Consider the following 15,964-nt stretch of genomic DNA (forward strand, 5'->3'; position numbering starts at 1 on the left):
TCACCTACAGCAACCCCAAAGGGAAATGAGATGGAACACTCTGATACTCAACCACCTGGACCCACTGAACTGGCAACAAAAGGGGATCTGGAAAAAATGAAATCAGAAATAATTTCTCAGATAACAGGAAAAATTGGGCCCCTAGTGCAAGACATGATTAATAAATCTAGAGAGGAGCTCAGGAACATGATGGAATCCCAACATAAAAAACAAATGGAATCCATAAAACAGATGCAAATAAATTTCCAGGACATGAAAAACTCCAGTGAAAGTCTACACAGCAGAATGAGCCAATGTGAGGACAGAATTTCAGATATAGAAGATAAGATTGCAATTAGTGACCAGGAAAAGAAAAATTGCTTCACAATTATAAGGGAACATGAGAAATCAATCCAGCAGCTGCTAGATGATGCAAAGAAGAATAACATAAGACTGATTGGAGTCAATGAAGAAACAGGAGAGAGTGCAGATGACATAAAAAAATCTCTTCACAGAAATAATGGCAGAAAACTTCCCAAGCAAGGGGAAAGAGCTTGACCTACAGATAAGTGAGGCATATAGGACTCCAAATAGCCTTGATCAAAAAAATCTACACATAGGCATATAATTGTTAAGATTCCAGAAACACAACAGAAGAACAAAGTTCTCCAAGCAGTCAGAGAAAAGAAACAAATGATATACAAAGGAAAGTCCATCAGAATCACAGCACACTTCTCAACACAAACCATCAAGGCAAGAAGAGCTTGGAGTGACATATTCCAAGCCCTAAAAGAAAACAGCCTCCAACCCAGACTGATGTACCCTGCAAAACTGTCTTTCAAAATGGATGGAGAAATAAGATACTTTCATGACAAAGAGCACCTTAGGAACTTTGTGGATACCAAACCAGCACTCCAAAGAATTTTACACAATATCCTAGGAACAGACATTGAGGATCACAACCCCAGGAAGCAAAGCAGCATGAACCCATCTGGCATGACAAGAAATTAAATGGAAAGGGGGAGAACCCAAGAAAAAGAAAAAGTCATGGCAATGACAAGTCAATACGTTTCAGTTATAACCATCAACGTTAACGGTCTCAATTCACCAATCAAAAGAAATAGACTGGCAGAATGGGTCAAGAAGCAAAATCCAACAATATGCTGCATACAAGAAACACTTAATTCAAAAGGAAACTCACAGACTGAAAGTTAAAGGGTGGAAAACAATACTCCATGCGACAGGAACCCGAAAAAAAGCAGGAGTAGCTATCCTCTTGGCAGATCAAGTAGATTTCAAACCAACACTGATTAAGAGAGATGAAGAAGGACACTATATCCTTGTAAAGGGAAGAATCCAAGTGGAAGAGATGACAATCATAAATATCTATGCACCAAACACTAGTGCCCCCAACTATATAAAACAAATACTAACGGACATGAAAAGTCATATATGCACAATACAGTTGTAGTGGGGGACCTCAACACCCCGCTGTCACAAACAGATAGATCAACTAGACTAAAAATAAGTAATGAAATACTAGAACTCAATCAAACTCTTGAACAAATGAACTTAACAGATGTTTACAGAGTCTTCCAGCCAAAAAATCAGAATACACATTCTTCTCAGCTGCACATGGGTCATTCTCCAAAATAGACCACATACTCACACATGTTTAAGTAAGTGTAAAGAACATGTTTAAGTAAGTGTAAAGGAATTGAAGTTATCCCCTGTATATTATCAGACCATAGTGAGATGAAATTGGAGATCCATAGCAAAAGAAACTCAAAAAATTTCATAAACACGTGGAAATTGAACAACAGACTTCTGAATAACCAATGGGTCACAGAGGAAATTAAAGAAGAAATTCGACAGTTCCTTCAATTAAATGACAATGACAGTACAACATATCGCAATCTATGGGACACAATGAAAGCAGCCTTACGAGGGAAATTCATAGCAGTGAATACGCATATTAGGAAAACAGAACAAGCCCAATTATACAACCTGTTGCTGAACCTCAAGCTTCTAGAAAAAGAAGAGCAAGACAACCCCAAAGCTCATACAAGGGAGGAAATTATAAAGATCAGAGGAGAAATCAATGCAATGGAGACTAAGAGAATGATACAAAAAATCAATGAAGCCAAGAGTTGGTTCTTTGAAAGAATCAACAAAATTGACAAACCCTTAGCCAACCTTGTCAGAAAAAGGAAAGAAAAGGCCCAAATCCATGCAATTAGGAAGGAAAAGGGTGAAATCACAACAGACCCAGCAGAAATCCAGAGGATCATCAATACCTACTTCCAGAACCTATATGCCAATAAGATGGAAAACACAGAAGAAATGGACAGATTCCGAGATACATATGAATTACCAAAGTTGAGCGAAGAAGACCTAAAAATTCTGAACAACCCAATATCATCCAATGAAATTGAAAAGGTAATTAAAAATTTATCAACGAAGAAAAGCCCGGGGCCTGATGGCTTCACTGCTGAATTCTACAAGACATTTAGAGAGGAACTGCTGCCACTACTGTTTAAACTCTTCAGTGAAATTGAAAGGGAGGCAATACTCCCAAATTCATTCCTGGAAGCAAGCATCACCTTGATCCCCAAAGCAGAGAAAGACCCAATCGAAAAAGAGAACTATAGGCCAATCTCACTAATGAACATAGATGCAAAAATCCTTAATAAGATAATGGCAAACAGAATGCAGAAGATCATCAAGAAGATCATACACCCTGATCAAGTGGGATTCATCCCAGGGATGCAGGGATGGTTCAATATATGCGAATCAATCAATGTAATACACTATATCAATAGAGCCAAGGACAAAAACCATATGATTATCTCCATAGACACAGAAAAAGCATTTGACAAAATCCAACATACATTTATGATAAAAACCCTACAAAAAATTGGAATAGATGGTCTCTACCTCAAACTGATAAAAGCCATCTATGAAAAACCAACAGCCAATATCATACTAAATGGTCAAAAACTGAAACCCTTCACACTAAAATCAGGAACAAGACAAGGATGTCCACTATCACCACTCTTGTTCAATATAGTTCTGGAAACATTAGCCACGGCAATTAGACAAGAGAAAGAAATAAAAGGAATAAAGATAGGAAATGAAGAAGTCAAATTGTCATTATTTGCAGATGACATGATACTCTATATAGAAGACCCCAAGAACTCCACCAAAAGTCTTCTAGACTTAATCACCAAATTCAGTCAAGTAGCTGGTTACAAGGTCAACACACAAAAATCAATAGCTTTCCTCTACACCAGTGACAGACTCACTGAGAGAGAAATAGGGCAAATAATTCCTTTCACAATAGCATCCAAAAAACTGAAATACCTAGGAATCATCCTAACGAAAGAAATCAGAGACCTCTTCTCTGAAAACTATGGCACTCTGAAAAGAGAGATGGAAGATGATATCAGAAAATGGACAGACATCCCCTGCTCCTGGGTAGGAAGGATTAATATAGTGAAAATGGCCATACTTCCAAAACTGCTATATAGATTTAATGGAATTCCAATTGAGATCCCAGCAGCATACTTCATAGACCTCGAAAAAACAATCCAAAAATTCATTTGGAACAGGAAGAGACCCAGAATAGCAAAAGCAATTCTAGGTAACAGAGACATGGCAGGGGGTATCACAATCACCAACCTGAAACTCTACTACAAAGCTACTGTGATAAAAACAGCATGGTACTGGCAAAGAAACAGACTTGAGGACCAGTGGAACAGATTAGAAGATACAGAAACAACGCCAGACACACTCAGCCATCTCATCTTCGACAAAGGAGCCAAACACCCTCACTGGAGGAAAGATAGCCTCTTTAATAAATGGTGCTGGAAAAATTGGGCTTCAACTTGCCAAAGATTAAAACTAGACCTGTATCTCTCACCATGCACTAAACTAAAATCAAAATGGATTAAAGATCTAAATATTAAAATAGAAACTCTGAACCAGTTGGAACAGAGGTTAGGTAGAACCCTTGAAGACATCGGTGTAGGAAAAGATTTTATGAACAAAACCTCAGTTGCCTGTGAACTAGCACAATCAACAAGTAGGATCTCTTCTTATTAAAAGGCTTCTGCACAGCAAGACAAATCACCAGCAGTGTGAAGAGACAACCCACAATGTGGGAAAAAATCTTCACCTGCTCTTCCTCAGACAAAGGTCTACTATCTCGAATCTATAAAGAACTTAAAAAGATCAGACCTCCCAAATTTAAAGACCCAGTCAAAAAATAGGCAGCTGAAATGAACAGACATTTCTCAGATAAAGAAGTAGAAATAGCAAATAAATACATGAAAAAATGTTCAACATCACTGGTCATTCGAGAGATGCAAATGAAAACAATGCTGAGATTCCACTTCACTCCAGAAAGAATGGCTGCTATCATGAAATCCACCAATAACAAATGCTGGCGGGGCTGTGGGGAAAGAGGAACCCTGGCTCCACTGCTGGTGGGAGTGTAGACTGGTGCAACCACTGTGGAAATCAGTATGGAGATACCTCAAAGAACTAGGACTGGAAGTCCCATTTGACCCCACTATTCCACTGCTGGGGATCTTCCCCAAAGAATTAAAAGAATCATACCACAGTGATATATGTGCACCCATGTTCATAGCAGAGCAGTTTGTCATAGCTAAAACTTGGAAACAGCCCAAATGCCCATCAACTGGAGACTGGATAAAGAAAATGTGGTTTTTTTATAAAATGGAGTACTACTGAGCCATAAAAAATGAGAAATTAGAGTCATTTATAGCTCAGTGGATGCACATTGAGGCAATACTCTTAAGTGAAATAAATGGGACACACATGTGTAAATACCAAATAGTTTCTCTGGTGTGAGAAACTGAAAGTGTAAATAAGGACTAAATGTATGATAGGTAATGTGAAATAGGAAGAAAAGGGGCAAAGGGGAAGGAAGTGGGAGGGCTAGGGGAAAGGATAGAAGGGAATGGGATTAATATAAGATATAAGAAAATGGAAAAATAGGAACAAAATCTTTGTAAATAGGGAGGAATGGAGGGGTTGAAGGGAGGGCTGGGCAAGTTTGAAAAATAAGAACCAAGAGAGACTATGTAAAGGTGTAAATTTCCAAAGATGAATGTCATTAAATTGTATACCTAAAATGTACCAATGATTAGAATAAATAATCGATAATGTAAAATAGGAAGAAAAGGTCCAAAGGGGTAGGGGTAATGGGAGGCACAGGGGAAAGGAAAGAAGGGAAAGGAAAAATGATGAGAAATGGAAAAAATGGAAATAAAGTCTTTGTAAATAGGGAAGGGTGGAGGGAGTGAAGGGAGGGCTAGGAATGGGGAAAAAATAAGAACCAAGATGCATTATGTAAAGGTACAGTTCCCAATGAGAAATGTAATTGTGTTGCATACCTACAATGTACCAATAAAAGAATTTAATACAAAAAAAAACAAAAACAACTTTGCAGTGCAGGTGGTCCACAAAAGAAAGAGGTCTCACTCAGATATTTTCTGAGCGTTCCATAATTTGAACTCAATTCACCCCATAACAGAAAAATGGTAATACTGTATTTAAACACTGTAAAGAAATCAACTTAGTCTGCATAGAATTGGTATGAAATAACTTATTCAGTTATTGGTACTTTTCATCAGTGGCAGTTTCATCAATGTAACTCCTCATTTCTTGTTTTACAGTAATATTGCTGAAATGCTTGAAGTTGTAGTTACTCTCAAGAATTCTCTTTTCTTGCCAGGGATTTAGCTCAGTGGTTCTGCCGCCTGTCTCGCAAGCACAAGGTCCTGATCCCCGATCCCTGGTCCCCGGTACCAAGAATTCTCTTTTCTTTTTTCTACTAAAGTCTATCTCCAATAGCACTCTCCAGACTTTTCCATACCTGACCTTTAGTCTATCACCTGTAAACTGAGATGATCTTTCTGACTTAATAACCTCCCACCAACTAAATGACTTTGCAATTAATGAGAAACTTTTCCTACTTTCTTCAAAACAAAATAATGCTTTCTAGAAATATGGTTGATTAATGAATGTAAATTGTCAATGTAACCTATGTGCTGAACATGTCAGACAATGTGGACATGCAAGGCCGGAAGTGTGGCCTCCAACTTCAGAGACCTTCCAATTTAGTGGGTAGGATAATATAATAAGCACCATAACAGAGAATAAGGAAAGAAAAAATAACCTGGGAAGGGCTAATTACAGCATTGTATATAGGTAGGAATGCTATCAGAAGAGGAAGAAAACACATTATATTATGACTCACAGGCCCAAAAGTCAACAAAGTATTGATTATTTATTTAATGTTATTTCTGGTCTATAATACAAGTGAAATTGTAGAACAGAAAACTTAGCATACTGCCTAAGACATTGTAACTGTAATGAATGTTAGCTGCATTATTTTTGTTAGAATTTTGATCCATGACACCTGTTAGTTTACTACTTACCTCGTCAACATCTGATACAATAGCTCAGCAAAATTTTATTAAATTTAATATTTCTATCATGTAGCGTTAATCTATGTAGCAATTCTCCCGGTAATAAAATTTCCCAGTACAAAACAGTAAAGAGACCACATCCACTTAAATACTTACTTTTCAATAAATCCATCTCTAGTGAAATACTCATGATGCAAAAGATCAGTACATGATATCCTCTCACCAGGATCAATTTGTAAACAAGCCTAGAAAAGAAAAACAATTTTAATAATGAGTTTTTAACAGGATAAATTTCATTTGATAAATGAAGGAGTAATTAATTACCTACAGCTGAAAGAGTTCTTGAAAAGATGGAATTAGATTCCAGGAAGTTCTAACCATTTATTTCCCTAAGAGCTTTGCACTTGCAAAGCATTTTTATGGGTTACTTGTGCTGTGATTCTAGCCAAAAGAAGTCACTCTGTTTCTCTATAATTAACAGAAAGTACTTAGCTCATTTTGATACTTTGTGAGTCCTGAGGGGTGTAAACTTTACGGGTAATCATTTCCATTTTATAGATCTGGAAGCATAGGGATGGCTAAAGTGGAATTTTAACACACCCAGTGTTCCTTCTATGGCATAGCACAATTTTGCAAGTATTCAGGCTCCTAAATCTTTCAGTGATCCATCATTAGAAAAGAACTTTACTGTTTGCTGCCTTGGGAGTACTTCAATTGTAGAGAAACAACCAAACATCAATCAAACAGACAAAACACAACCAATGGAAAGCTCTGAATATTAAGCTGCATATACTGAATCTATATGTAATTAAGTAACTACACCATACTTGTAAATAGAACACATTTCTTTAAAATACTGAAGATAGAATCTGAAGGAAAGGCAGCTGCTTTTCAATTTTTGTTCTTCTCTTGAAAGAAAGCAAAATATAATAAGTAACCTGGATTCATGCTTATACTAAACACCAGACAATGCTCTAGCGTTTTCCTATCATTTCATCCCAACAACAACCCTACAAAGTTTTTTTGGAGGGGGGGTACTGGGAATTGAATTCAGGACCTTGCACCTGCCAGGCAGGGATGGTGCCACTGAGCTACATCCCCCCGCAAAGTATGTATTATTCTCTGCAATGTGTAGATAAAAAGACCAAAGAGAGGTAAAATAATTTGTCTAAGATCTCATGGTAGAAGAGCCAGAATTAAAATTCAGAAAAAAACAAGGAAAATGTATATAATATTATGCTTCTGTTGATTTCAAAATGTATAATTTACATTGATTTACAAAAAAAGTTCCATAGGGGCTGGGGATTTAGTTCAGTGGTCCCGCCGCCTGCCCCACAAGCGCAAGGACCGGAGTTCAATCCCTAGTACCAAAAAAAAAAAAAAGTTCCATAGAATCTGTTGTACAACATTGTACTTATAGTTAAAATCACTGTGCTGTACACTTTAAAGTTTGGTAAGAGGGTAGATTTCATATTATGTGGTATTTTACAACAATAAAATAACTGATTCACAAGGTGAAATTATTTGAGTCTTTTACATACTTTATGATGTGAAGATATCTAGAACCTTAAAATTGCAACTAGTTAAAAATACGTGCTTTCAATTTTTAATAGCTAAAACTTGGAAACAGCCCAATTGCACATCAACTGGAGACTGGATAAAGAAAATGTGGGGTTTTTTTTAATAAAATGGAGTACTACTCAGCCATTAACAATGAGAAATTAGACACATTTATAGCTAAATGGATGCACATTGAGGCGATACTCTTAAGCGAAATAAATAGGACACACATGTATAAATACCGAATAGTTTCTCTAGTGTGAGAAACTGAAAGTGTAAATAAGGATTAAAAGGTATAATAGATAACGTGAAGTAGGAAGAAAAGGGGCAAAGGGGAAGGGAAAGTGGGAGGGGGAGGGGAAAGGAAAGAAGGGAATGGGATTAATAGGAGAAAATGGAAAAATAGGAACAAAATCTTTGTAAATAGGGAGGAATGGAGGGGTTGAAGGGAGCGCTGGGCAAGGGTGAAAAATAAGAACCAAGAGAGATTATGTAAAGGTGCAAATTTCCAGTGATGAATGTAATTAGGGGTAGGGGTAGTGGGAGGGGCAGGGGAAAGGAAAGAAGGGAAAGAAAAAATGATGAGAAATGGAAACAAAGTCTTCGTAAATAGGGAAGGGTGGAGGGGGTGAAGGGAGGGCTAGGAATGGGGAAAAAATAAGAACCAAGATGCATCATGTAAAGGTACAAGTTCCCAATGAGAAATGTAAATGTGTTGTATACCTAAAATGTATCAATAAAAGAATTTAAGTAATAAAAAATATGTGCTTACTCCAAAAGATAATGGTAATCAATCAATAAAAATAAGAAAATGCTGGGCTGGGGATTCAACTTAGTGGCACTGCGCCTGCCTCACAAGTGCAAGGTCATGATTTTGATCCCTGGTACCCCCAAAAAAAATTTTTTAAAAAAGAAAATGCTAAAAGGACTGCCTAAATCATAGCCTATTACAGGCAATTAGATGCAGTCTGTGTATGAATAATACAGTTCAAAAAATTAAATATATGTCCTTTGGAAAATGTAAAATATGACACTTTGGGAAATACATTGGCAATTTCTTTTAAAATTAAACATAAACCTACCTTAGGACACAGCTGTTCTACTCTTAGATATTTACCCGAGAGGAATGAAAATATATGTCCACATAAAAATCTGCACATGAATGTTCACGGCAATTTATAATATAGAAATGGGGAAAACTCAAAAATAGAGGAATGGATTAAAAAAGTGTGGGATATGTATGCAACGGAAAATTTCTCAGTTTAAAAAGGAACAAATTACTGATATATGCAAAAACATGAATGAATGTGTTTTTGTTTGAGACAAGTTCTGCTACCTTGCTCAGGCTGACCTCAAACTCAGGATCTTTCGGCCCAGCCTCCTGAGTGGCTGGGATTACATTTGTGCGCCACCCATGAATAAAGCTCTAAACCATTACACTGAATTAAAGAAATCAGACATAAACAGTACTTAGTCTATGATTCCACTTATACGATATTCTAGAAAACGCAAGCTAATCTACAGTAACAGCACATCAGTAAATGAGGACAGAAATGGAGGGAAAGAAGGACTGCAAAAGGACACAAAAAATTTGGAGGGTAGTGGAAATATTAGACTGTGGTGCTTTTATGTATCTGTACACCTATCAAAACTAAACAAACTGAGAGTTGGATTCCCAGTACCAAAAACAAACAAACAAACCGAAAAAAACCCTAAACAAATTGGGCCGGGGATCTAGCTCAGTGGTGCCGCTGCCTGTCTTGCAAGTGCAAGGGCCCAAGTTTGATCCCTGGTACCAAAAAAAACCCAAACCAAACCAAACAAACAAACAAACAAAAAACCTCAACAAATTATGCACTTTAAGTATGTATAGTTTGCTGTAAGCTATACCTCAGTAAAATTATTTAGAAAATTTATACATACATCAGAAAAAAAATATGCCCTACATCAAATATTAAAATGTACTTCACAGTTTATAGAACTAAATCTAAATAAAGAAATCAATGAAACAGAAGCAGACACAAGCATGTAAAAGCATTTTGTGTATGATAAATGTGGCATTCCAAGTCACTGGCTTATTCTAGCTATCAGTTATAAAAAATTTGCAACTTCTGACAAAAGAATATACTTGTTATTTTATAAATCAATATGAAAATGCTAAGTACTCTAATTGACAAATAGGTTACAGAGTCTTTTTCAAAGAAATATAATTAGCTATAAATATCAGCAAAATGTTCAACCTCTTCCTCTACTCAGGAATTTTTTAGATGCAATCTTTTTTAAAAGATACTATTTCTAGCTTATTAAGTTGGCAAAAAATTTTAAATTATAATATTCAATGCTAGATTGAGATTGGGAATATAAATCAGTGAAGGTTTTCTGGGGGAAAAAATAGCAAATATTCTAGAAATTACAAGTTCTTCAATCCACTAATCTCACTTCTAGAAATTTATCCTAAGGAAGTAACAAAACCAGTTCAGTCTTATATTTGTTCATTGTAACATTAAGTGAGGGGAAAACTAAAAAGAACTTAAATGTCAAAAATAGCAAGGTCAGTTAAGTAAACCAGTGGTAGTCATACAATGAGATGCTATTCAGCCTTTGAAAATTATGACGCAAGTCAGACATGATGAAGCATGTTTATAATTCTAGCTATGCGTGAGACTTATGCAGGAGGATCACAAGATAGAAGCCAGCCTTGCCAACTTAATGGGACATTGTTTCAAAACAAGAAACTTAATTTCTCTCCCAGCTATGTCATCCCATCTATACACTGATGAAATAAATTTGGCTCTTCCCAGCTAGCTGCTGAAATCTGCTCCAGATTTCTGTCCCTGTTCACACCTGAACAGGAATAAAGCTTTTTCTCTCACAAAGCCTGTGTCTGAGTGGCCTCTCACATGCAGTTTATAACAATGACAGCATTAATTTCTATGCATGTGTTGGGTTGGGAAAACTCAAAAAATATATAAATCAAAATGCTAATGGTAATTTTCCTCTGCCTTGCAGAAGTTGGGAAAAACTTCTTTTGTTTATTGCATATATTCTATTTTTCTATAATTACTATGTATTTCCTTTTTTGCTTTGTGTGTGTGTGTGTGTTTGTGTGTGTGAATGACAACTGAACTCGGGGCCTGTGCACTGAACTACATCCCCAGCCTATTTTTTATTTTATATTTTGATAAAAGGTCTTGCTAAGTCACTGAGTTGCCCAGGTTGGGCTCAAACTTGTGATCCTCCTGCCTCAGTCTCTGGGATTACAGATCTGCACCACCAGACCCGACTTACGCATTTCTTCTATATTTCAAACTCATACAAGAAGAGAAATTAAACTGAAAATGAACAATTCTGATCTTTAATAAACTCCAGGTTTCTCCAGGCATCAATTAAATAATTTTTCTTTCAGTAATGTTCTTCTGTTTTTGCAGAACTAGAAATCAAATCCAGGACCACACACATTCAAGGCAAATGGTCTACCATCCAGCTATTTCCCAGCCCTCAACTATGTAACACTTTAGGTGTTACACATTCTCATAACACCAGCAACAATTAACATTAACATTTGTTGACAGTTTATTCTGGGGTCTGTGCTAAACACATTTCCAACTATTTCATTTAATCCTCAGCTGCAGAAGGTACATACTGTTATCTTCATTTGATAGCCCAGTAAATTGAGGTGTACATGAAGTAATTCGCCCAGTTACAGGACAGAGTAGTAAGTAGCACACCTCCAGAATCTCTTCCTTTTTTAATCACTACACTATATTTGATCTAAAATCTAGAAAATCGAAAATCGGGCCAGTACTTAACTATGTTCTATGTGTGAGTATGTGGTCTATTTTGGAGAATGACCCATGTGCAGCTGAGAAGAATGTGTGTTCTGATTTTGTGGGGTGGAAGACTCTGTAAACATCTGTTAAGTTCATTTGTTCAAGAGTTCCATTGAGTTCTAGTGTTTCATTACTTATTTTTAGTCTAGTTGATCTATCTGTTTGTGACAGCGGGGTGTTGAGGTCCCCCACTACAACTGTATTGTGCATATATGACTTTTCATGTCCGTTAGTATTTGTTTTATATAGTTGGGGGCACTAGTGTTTGGTGCATAGATATTTATGATTGTCATCTCTTCCACTTGGATTCTTCCCTTTACAAGGATATAGTGTCCTTCTTCATCTCTCTTAATCAGTGTTGGTTTGAAACCTACTTGATCTGCCAAGAGGATAGCTACTCCTGCTTTTTTTCGGGTTCCTGTCGCATGGAGTATTGTTTTCCACCCTTTAACTTTCAGTCTGTGAGTTTCCCTTTGAATTAAGTGTGTTTCTTGTATGCAGCATATTGCTGGATTTTGCTTCTTGACCCATTCTGCCAGTCTATTTCTTTTGATTGGTGAATTGAGACCGTTAACGTTGATGGTTATAACTGAAACGTATTGACTTGTCATTGCCATGACTTTTTCTTTTTCTTGGGTTCTCCCCCTTTCCATTTAATTTCTTGTCATGCCAGATGGGTTCATGCTGCTTTGCTTCCTGGGGTTGTGATCCTCAATGTCTGTTCCTAGGATATTGTGTAAAATTCTTTGGAGTGCTGGTTTGGTATCCACAAAGTTCCTAAGGTGCTCTTTGTCATGAAAGTATCTTATTTCTCCATCCATTTTGAAAGACAGTTTTGCAGGGTACATCAGTCTGGGTTGGAGGCTGTTTTCTTTTAGGGCTTGGAATATGTCACTCCAAGCTCTTCTTGCCTTGATGGTTTGTGTTGAGAAGTGTGCTGTGATTCTGATGGACTTTCCTTTGTATATCATTTGTTTCTTTTCTCTGACTGCTTGGAGAACTTTGTTCTTCTGTTGTGTTTCTGGAATCTTAACAATTATATGCCTATGTGTAGATTTTTTTGATCAAGGCTATTTGGAGTCCTATATGCCTCACTTATCTGTAGGTCAAGCTCTTTCCCCTTGCTTGGGAAGTTTTCTGCCATTATTTCTGTGAAGAGATTTTTTTATGTCATCTGCACTCTCTCCTGTTTCTTCATTGACTCCAATCAGTCTTATGTTATTCTTCTTTGCATCATCTAGCAGCTGCTGGATTGATTTCTCATGTTCCCTTATAATTGTGAAGCAATTTTTCTTTTCCTGGTCACTAATTGCAATCTTATCTTCTATATCTGAAATTCTGTCCTCACATTGGCTCATTCTGCTGTGTAGACTTTCACTGGAGTTTTTCATGTCCTGGAAATTTATTTGCATCTGTTTTATGGATTCCATTTGTTTTTTATGTTGGGATTCCATCATGTTCCTGAGCTCCTCTCTAGATTTATTAATCATGTCTTGCACTAGGGGCCCAATTTTTCCTGTTATCTGAGAAATTATTTCTGATTTCATTTTTTCCAGATCCCCTTTTGTTGCCAGTTCAGTGGGTCCAGGTGGTTGAGTATCAGAGTGTTCCATCTCATTTCCCTTTGGGGTTGCTGTAGGTGATCTGGAAGTCTGGTTTTGAGACTTATTTACGTGTTTTCTCATTTCGACTGGGCCGGGGGGCTGTTAGCGCCTGCACAGATTACCTCCTCTGAGCTGGGTGAGGTGTGACAGAGGCTGGGAGCAGCGGTAGGGATGGTGACCCAAAAGCCCTTTCCTGTGGGCTGGGAGCAGCGGGAGGGATGGTGGCCGGGAAGCCCCTTCCTCTGGGCCAGGAGCAGTGGGACAGAAGGTGGCCCAAAGACCCTTTCCTCTGGGCTGGGAGCAGCGGGAGGGATGGTGACCGAGAAGCCCCTTCCTCTGGACCAGGAGCAGTGGGACGATGGCTCAGAAGTCCCTCCCTCTGGGCCGGGAACAGCGGGACTCAGTACCTTGGTTTGGTGGTCTGGTGTCCTCTGGGTCTTTGTAGTGTGGAACCAGGTGGCTGCCTGTCTGCAGCGGGGTGATTCGGTGTCTTCCGCCCGACTCAGGACCTCGGTAGGGCGTGCACAGACCTTCCTGTGTGCAGCGGGCTGATTTGGCGTGTTCTGTGCGACTCAGGACCTCGGTAGGGCATGGGCTGCAACGCAAAGGTTTTAACAGAAGTATGACATGTTCTCAATTAGCCAAACTAATCACATTTTGTTCTCCATTTTCTTCATCTCTATACATTACCTGTTATTAGTCATGTACTCTGCTCATCACTGGCAAGAGTAGATGGACTAGGGGCTGGGGATTTAGCTCAGTGGTGCCACCGCCTGCCTCAGAAGCACAACGTCCCGAGTTTGATCCTCGGTACCAAGAAAAAAAAAAAAAAGAGTAGATGGACTAGGGAAGAATTCATTGATGGAGTGGTATTTTAAAACTTCCCCAAACTCATAGCAGTGGCTGTTTCCATGAAGGAAAACCATGTGATTCAGAAAACGATGTGAAGACTTTTCAGTGTAGACTTTGGAATTTTGAACTACATGAACATATTTTCTATTAAAAAATAACTTAAAAAGCAAGAAAGACAACTAAAACCGAAACAATCTCCCTTCATTATGTATCCCATTACATTTTGTACTGAAAATATTTCTTTAAGACTTCAGAAACTGATTAGTTCATCTTTTAAGTCATGTTACTTTAAAAGAACCAGAAAGTGGCTTTTGTTTCACTGAAAAGCATATTTATCAAAATTGAAAGCAATATTTTATTGAGTAACAAACATTTGTATCTCAGAAGGAATCTAATTCATATGTATTTTTTGCAAAAGCTTTATATAGTAGATTCCCATGGCAAATCTTCTGAAGAATGTATCTTTGCTAGGAAGCATTTTTTTTGGTACCAGGGATCGAACTTGGGTCCTTGTGCTTGCCAAGCAGGTGGCAGAACCACTGAGGTAAATCCCCAGCCCTGTTTTGTTTTGTTTTGTGAGACAGGGTTTCACTACATAGCGAGTTCAAGGCCAGCTTGAACTTACTATGTGGCCCAGGCTGTCCTTGAACTTGCAGTGATTCTCTTGCCTGAGCCTCAGGAAGCAATTTTTATTAGGTAAATAAATATTGTTATTTCTTGGCATGAATTATAATTATATAGCATTATTTATGCTATAGCTGAAATATATGTTAATTGATTAAGTGGTTCTTTTAAAATATCTACACAAATGAAAAGATTATTGGGCTGGAGAAGTAGCTTAGCAGTAGAGTGCTTGCCTAACATGTGTAAACCTATGGGTTGAAGCCATAGCACCATGAAAAAATTATATATATAAATTATATATAAAATATATAAATATATGTAAATATAAATATATGATATATAAAATTTTATATATGATATTGCTTGTTTTGTCAGATTCTTACCAGAATTAAAAGCTAAATTACTGCAAGAAGCAAAAGTCAATTCCTTCATAAAGTCAAAAGAGAATTATAAGGAAAATGAACTAATAAAAGATGAAAGAAAAACAATTTTTACCAATACACTGCTAAGTACTTCAGTTTTGGGAAAGGTAAGAACTTTGTTTTTTAATTTCAGCCAGTATAACTGTATTATAGTTAGTACTCTCATGACAAAAATAATTGTTGTCATGACTCAGATTTTGGATGTATCTATTTTAGGAAACAGAAAAAGAGTAAAAACCTAAGGAGATCAAAGTCACAGTTATTAAAGTCGGAGGAGGAAAAAGAGATACCTCAGAACTGAAAAAGACGGAGTATGAAGGTAGACACTGTCATCAGGATGCCTTTGAAAATGTTCATGCTTTGTCTCAAGATACAAAACCTACAGTCTCTGATCCACCAAACCCTGCCAATCCCATCACTAACTCTAATGATGTAAAGGAAGAGCCCCATGCTGAAGGTTATATGATAATGCCACCCATCAGTCTTACTAACACTAATTTGATGGCTGCAAATCCCAATTCAAATCTCTTCCACCCCAATCCAAGGTGAGCTGTAACACAGAAGAGCAATATCAAAATGTGTCATTTACTGAGTAATACTGGTTGGAGATTCCAACAGCATGGTGCCACCATCCT

General features: G+C 37.4%; 1 protein-coding gene across 1 annotated transcript in view; it reads left to right on the top strand.

Annotated features, from left to right (window-relative positions):
- Positions 1–15,964, top strand: part of Cdkl3 (cyclin dependent kinase like 3) — a 61,720-nt gene that overhangs the window by 30,239 nt on the left and 15,517 nt on the right. The window contains exons 5-6 of the mRNA XM_087194963.1: positions 15,283–15,436; positions 15,546–15,874. Of these exons, the coding sequence (XP_087051089.1) occupies positions 15,283–15,299 (17 nt within the window). The 3' untranslated portion in view covers positions 15,300–15,436; positions 15,546–15,874. The remainder of the gene's footprint in view (positions 1–15,282; positions 15,437–15,545; positions 15,875–15,964) is intronic.

The sequence above is a fragment of the Heterocephalus glaber genome, unplaced genomic scaffold (assembly GCF_053883595.1).
Source record: "Heterocephalus glaber isolate CG9 unplaced genomic scaffold, H.glaber_assembly_v1.0 deba00001606, whole genome shotgun sequence".
In the NCBI taxonomy this organism is placed as follows: domain Eukaryota; kingdom Metazoa; phylum Chordata; class Mammalia; order Rodentia; family Bathyergidae; genus Heterocephalus; species Heterocephalus glaber.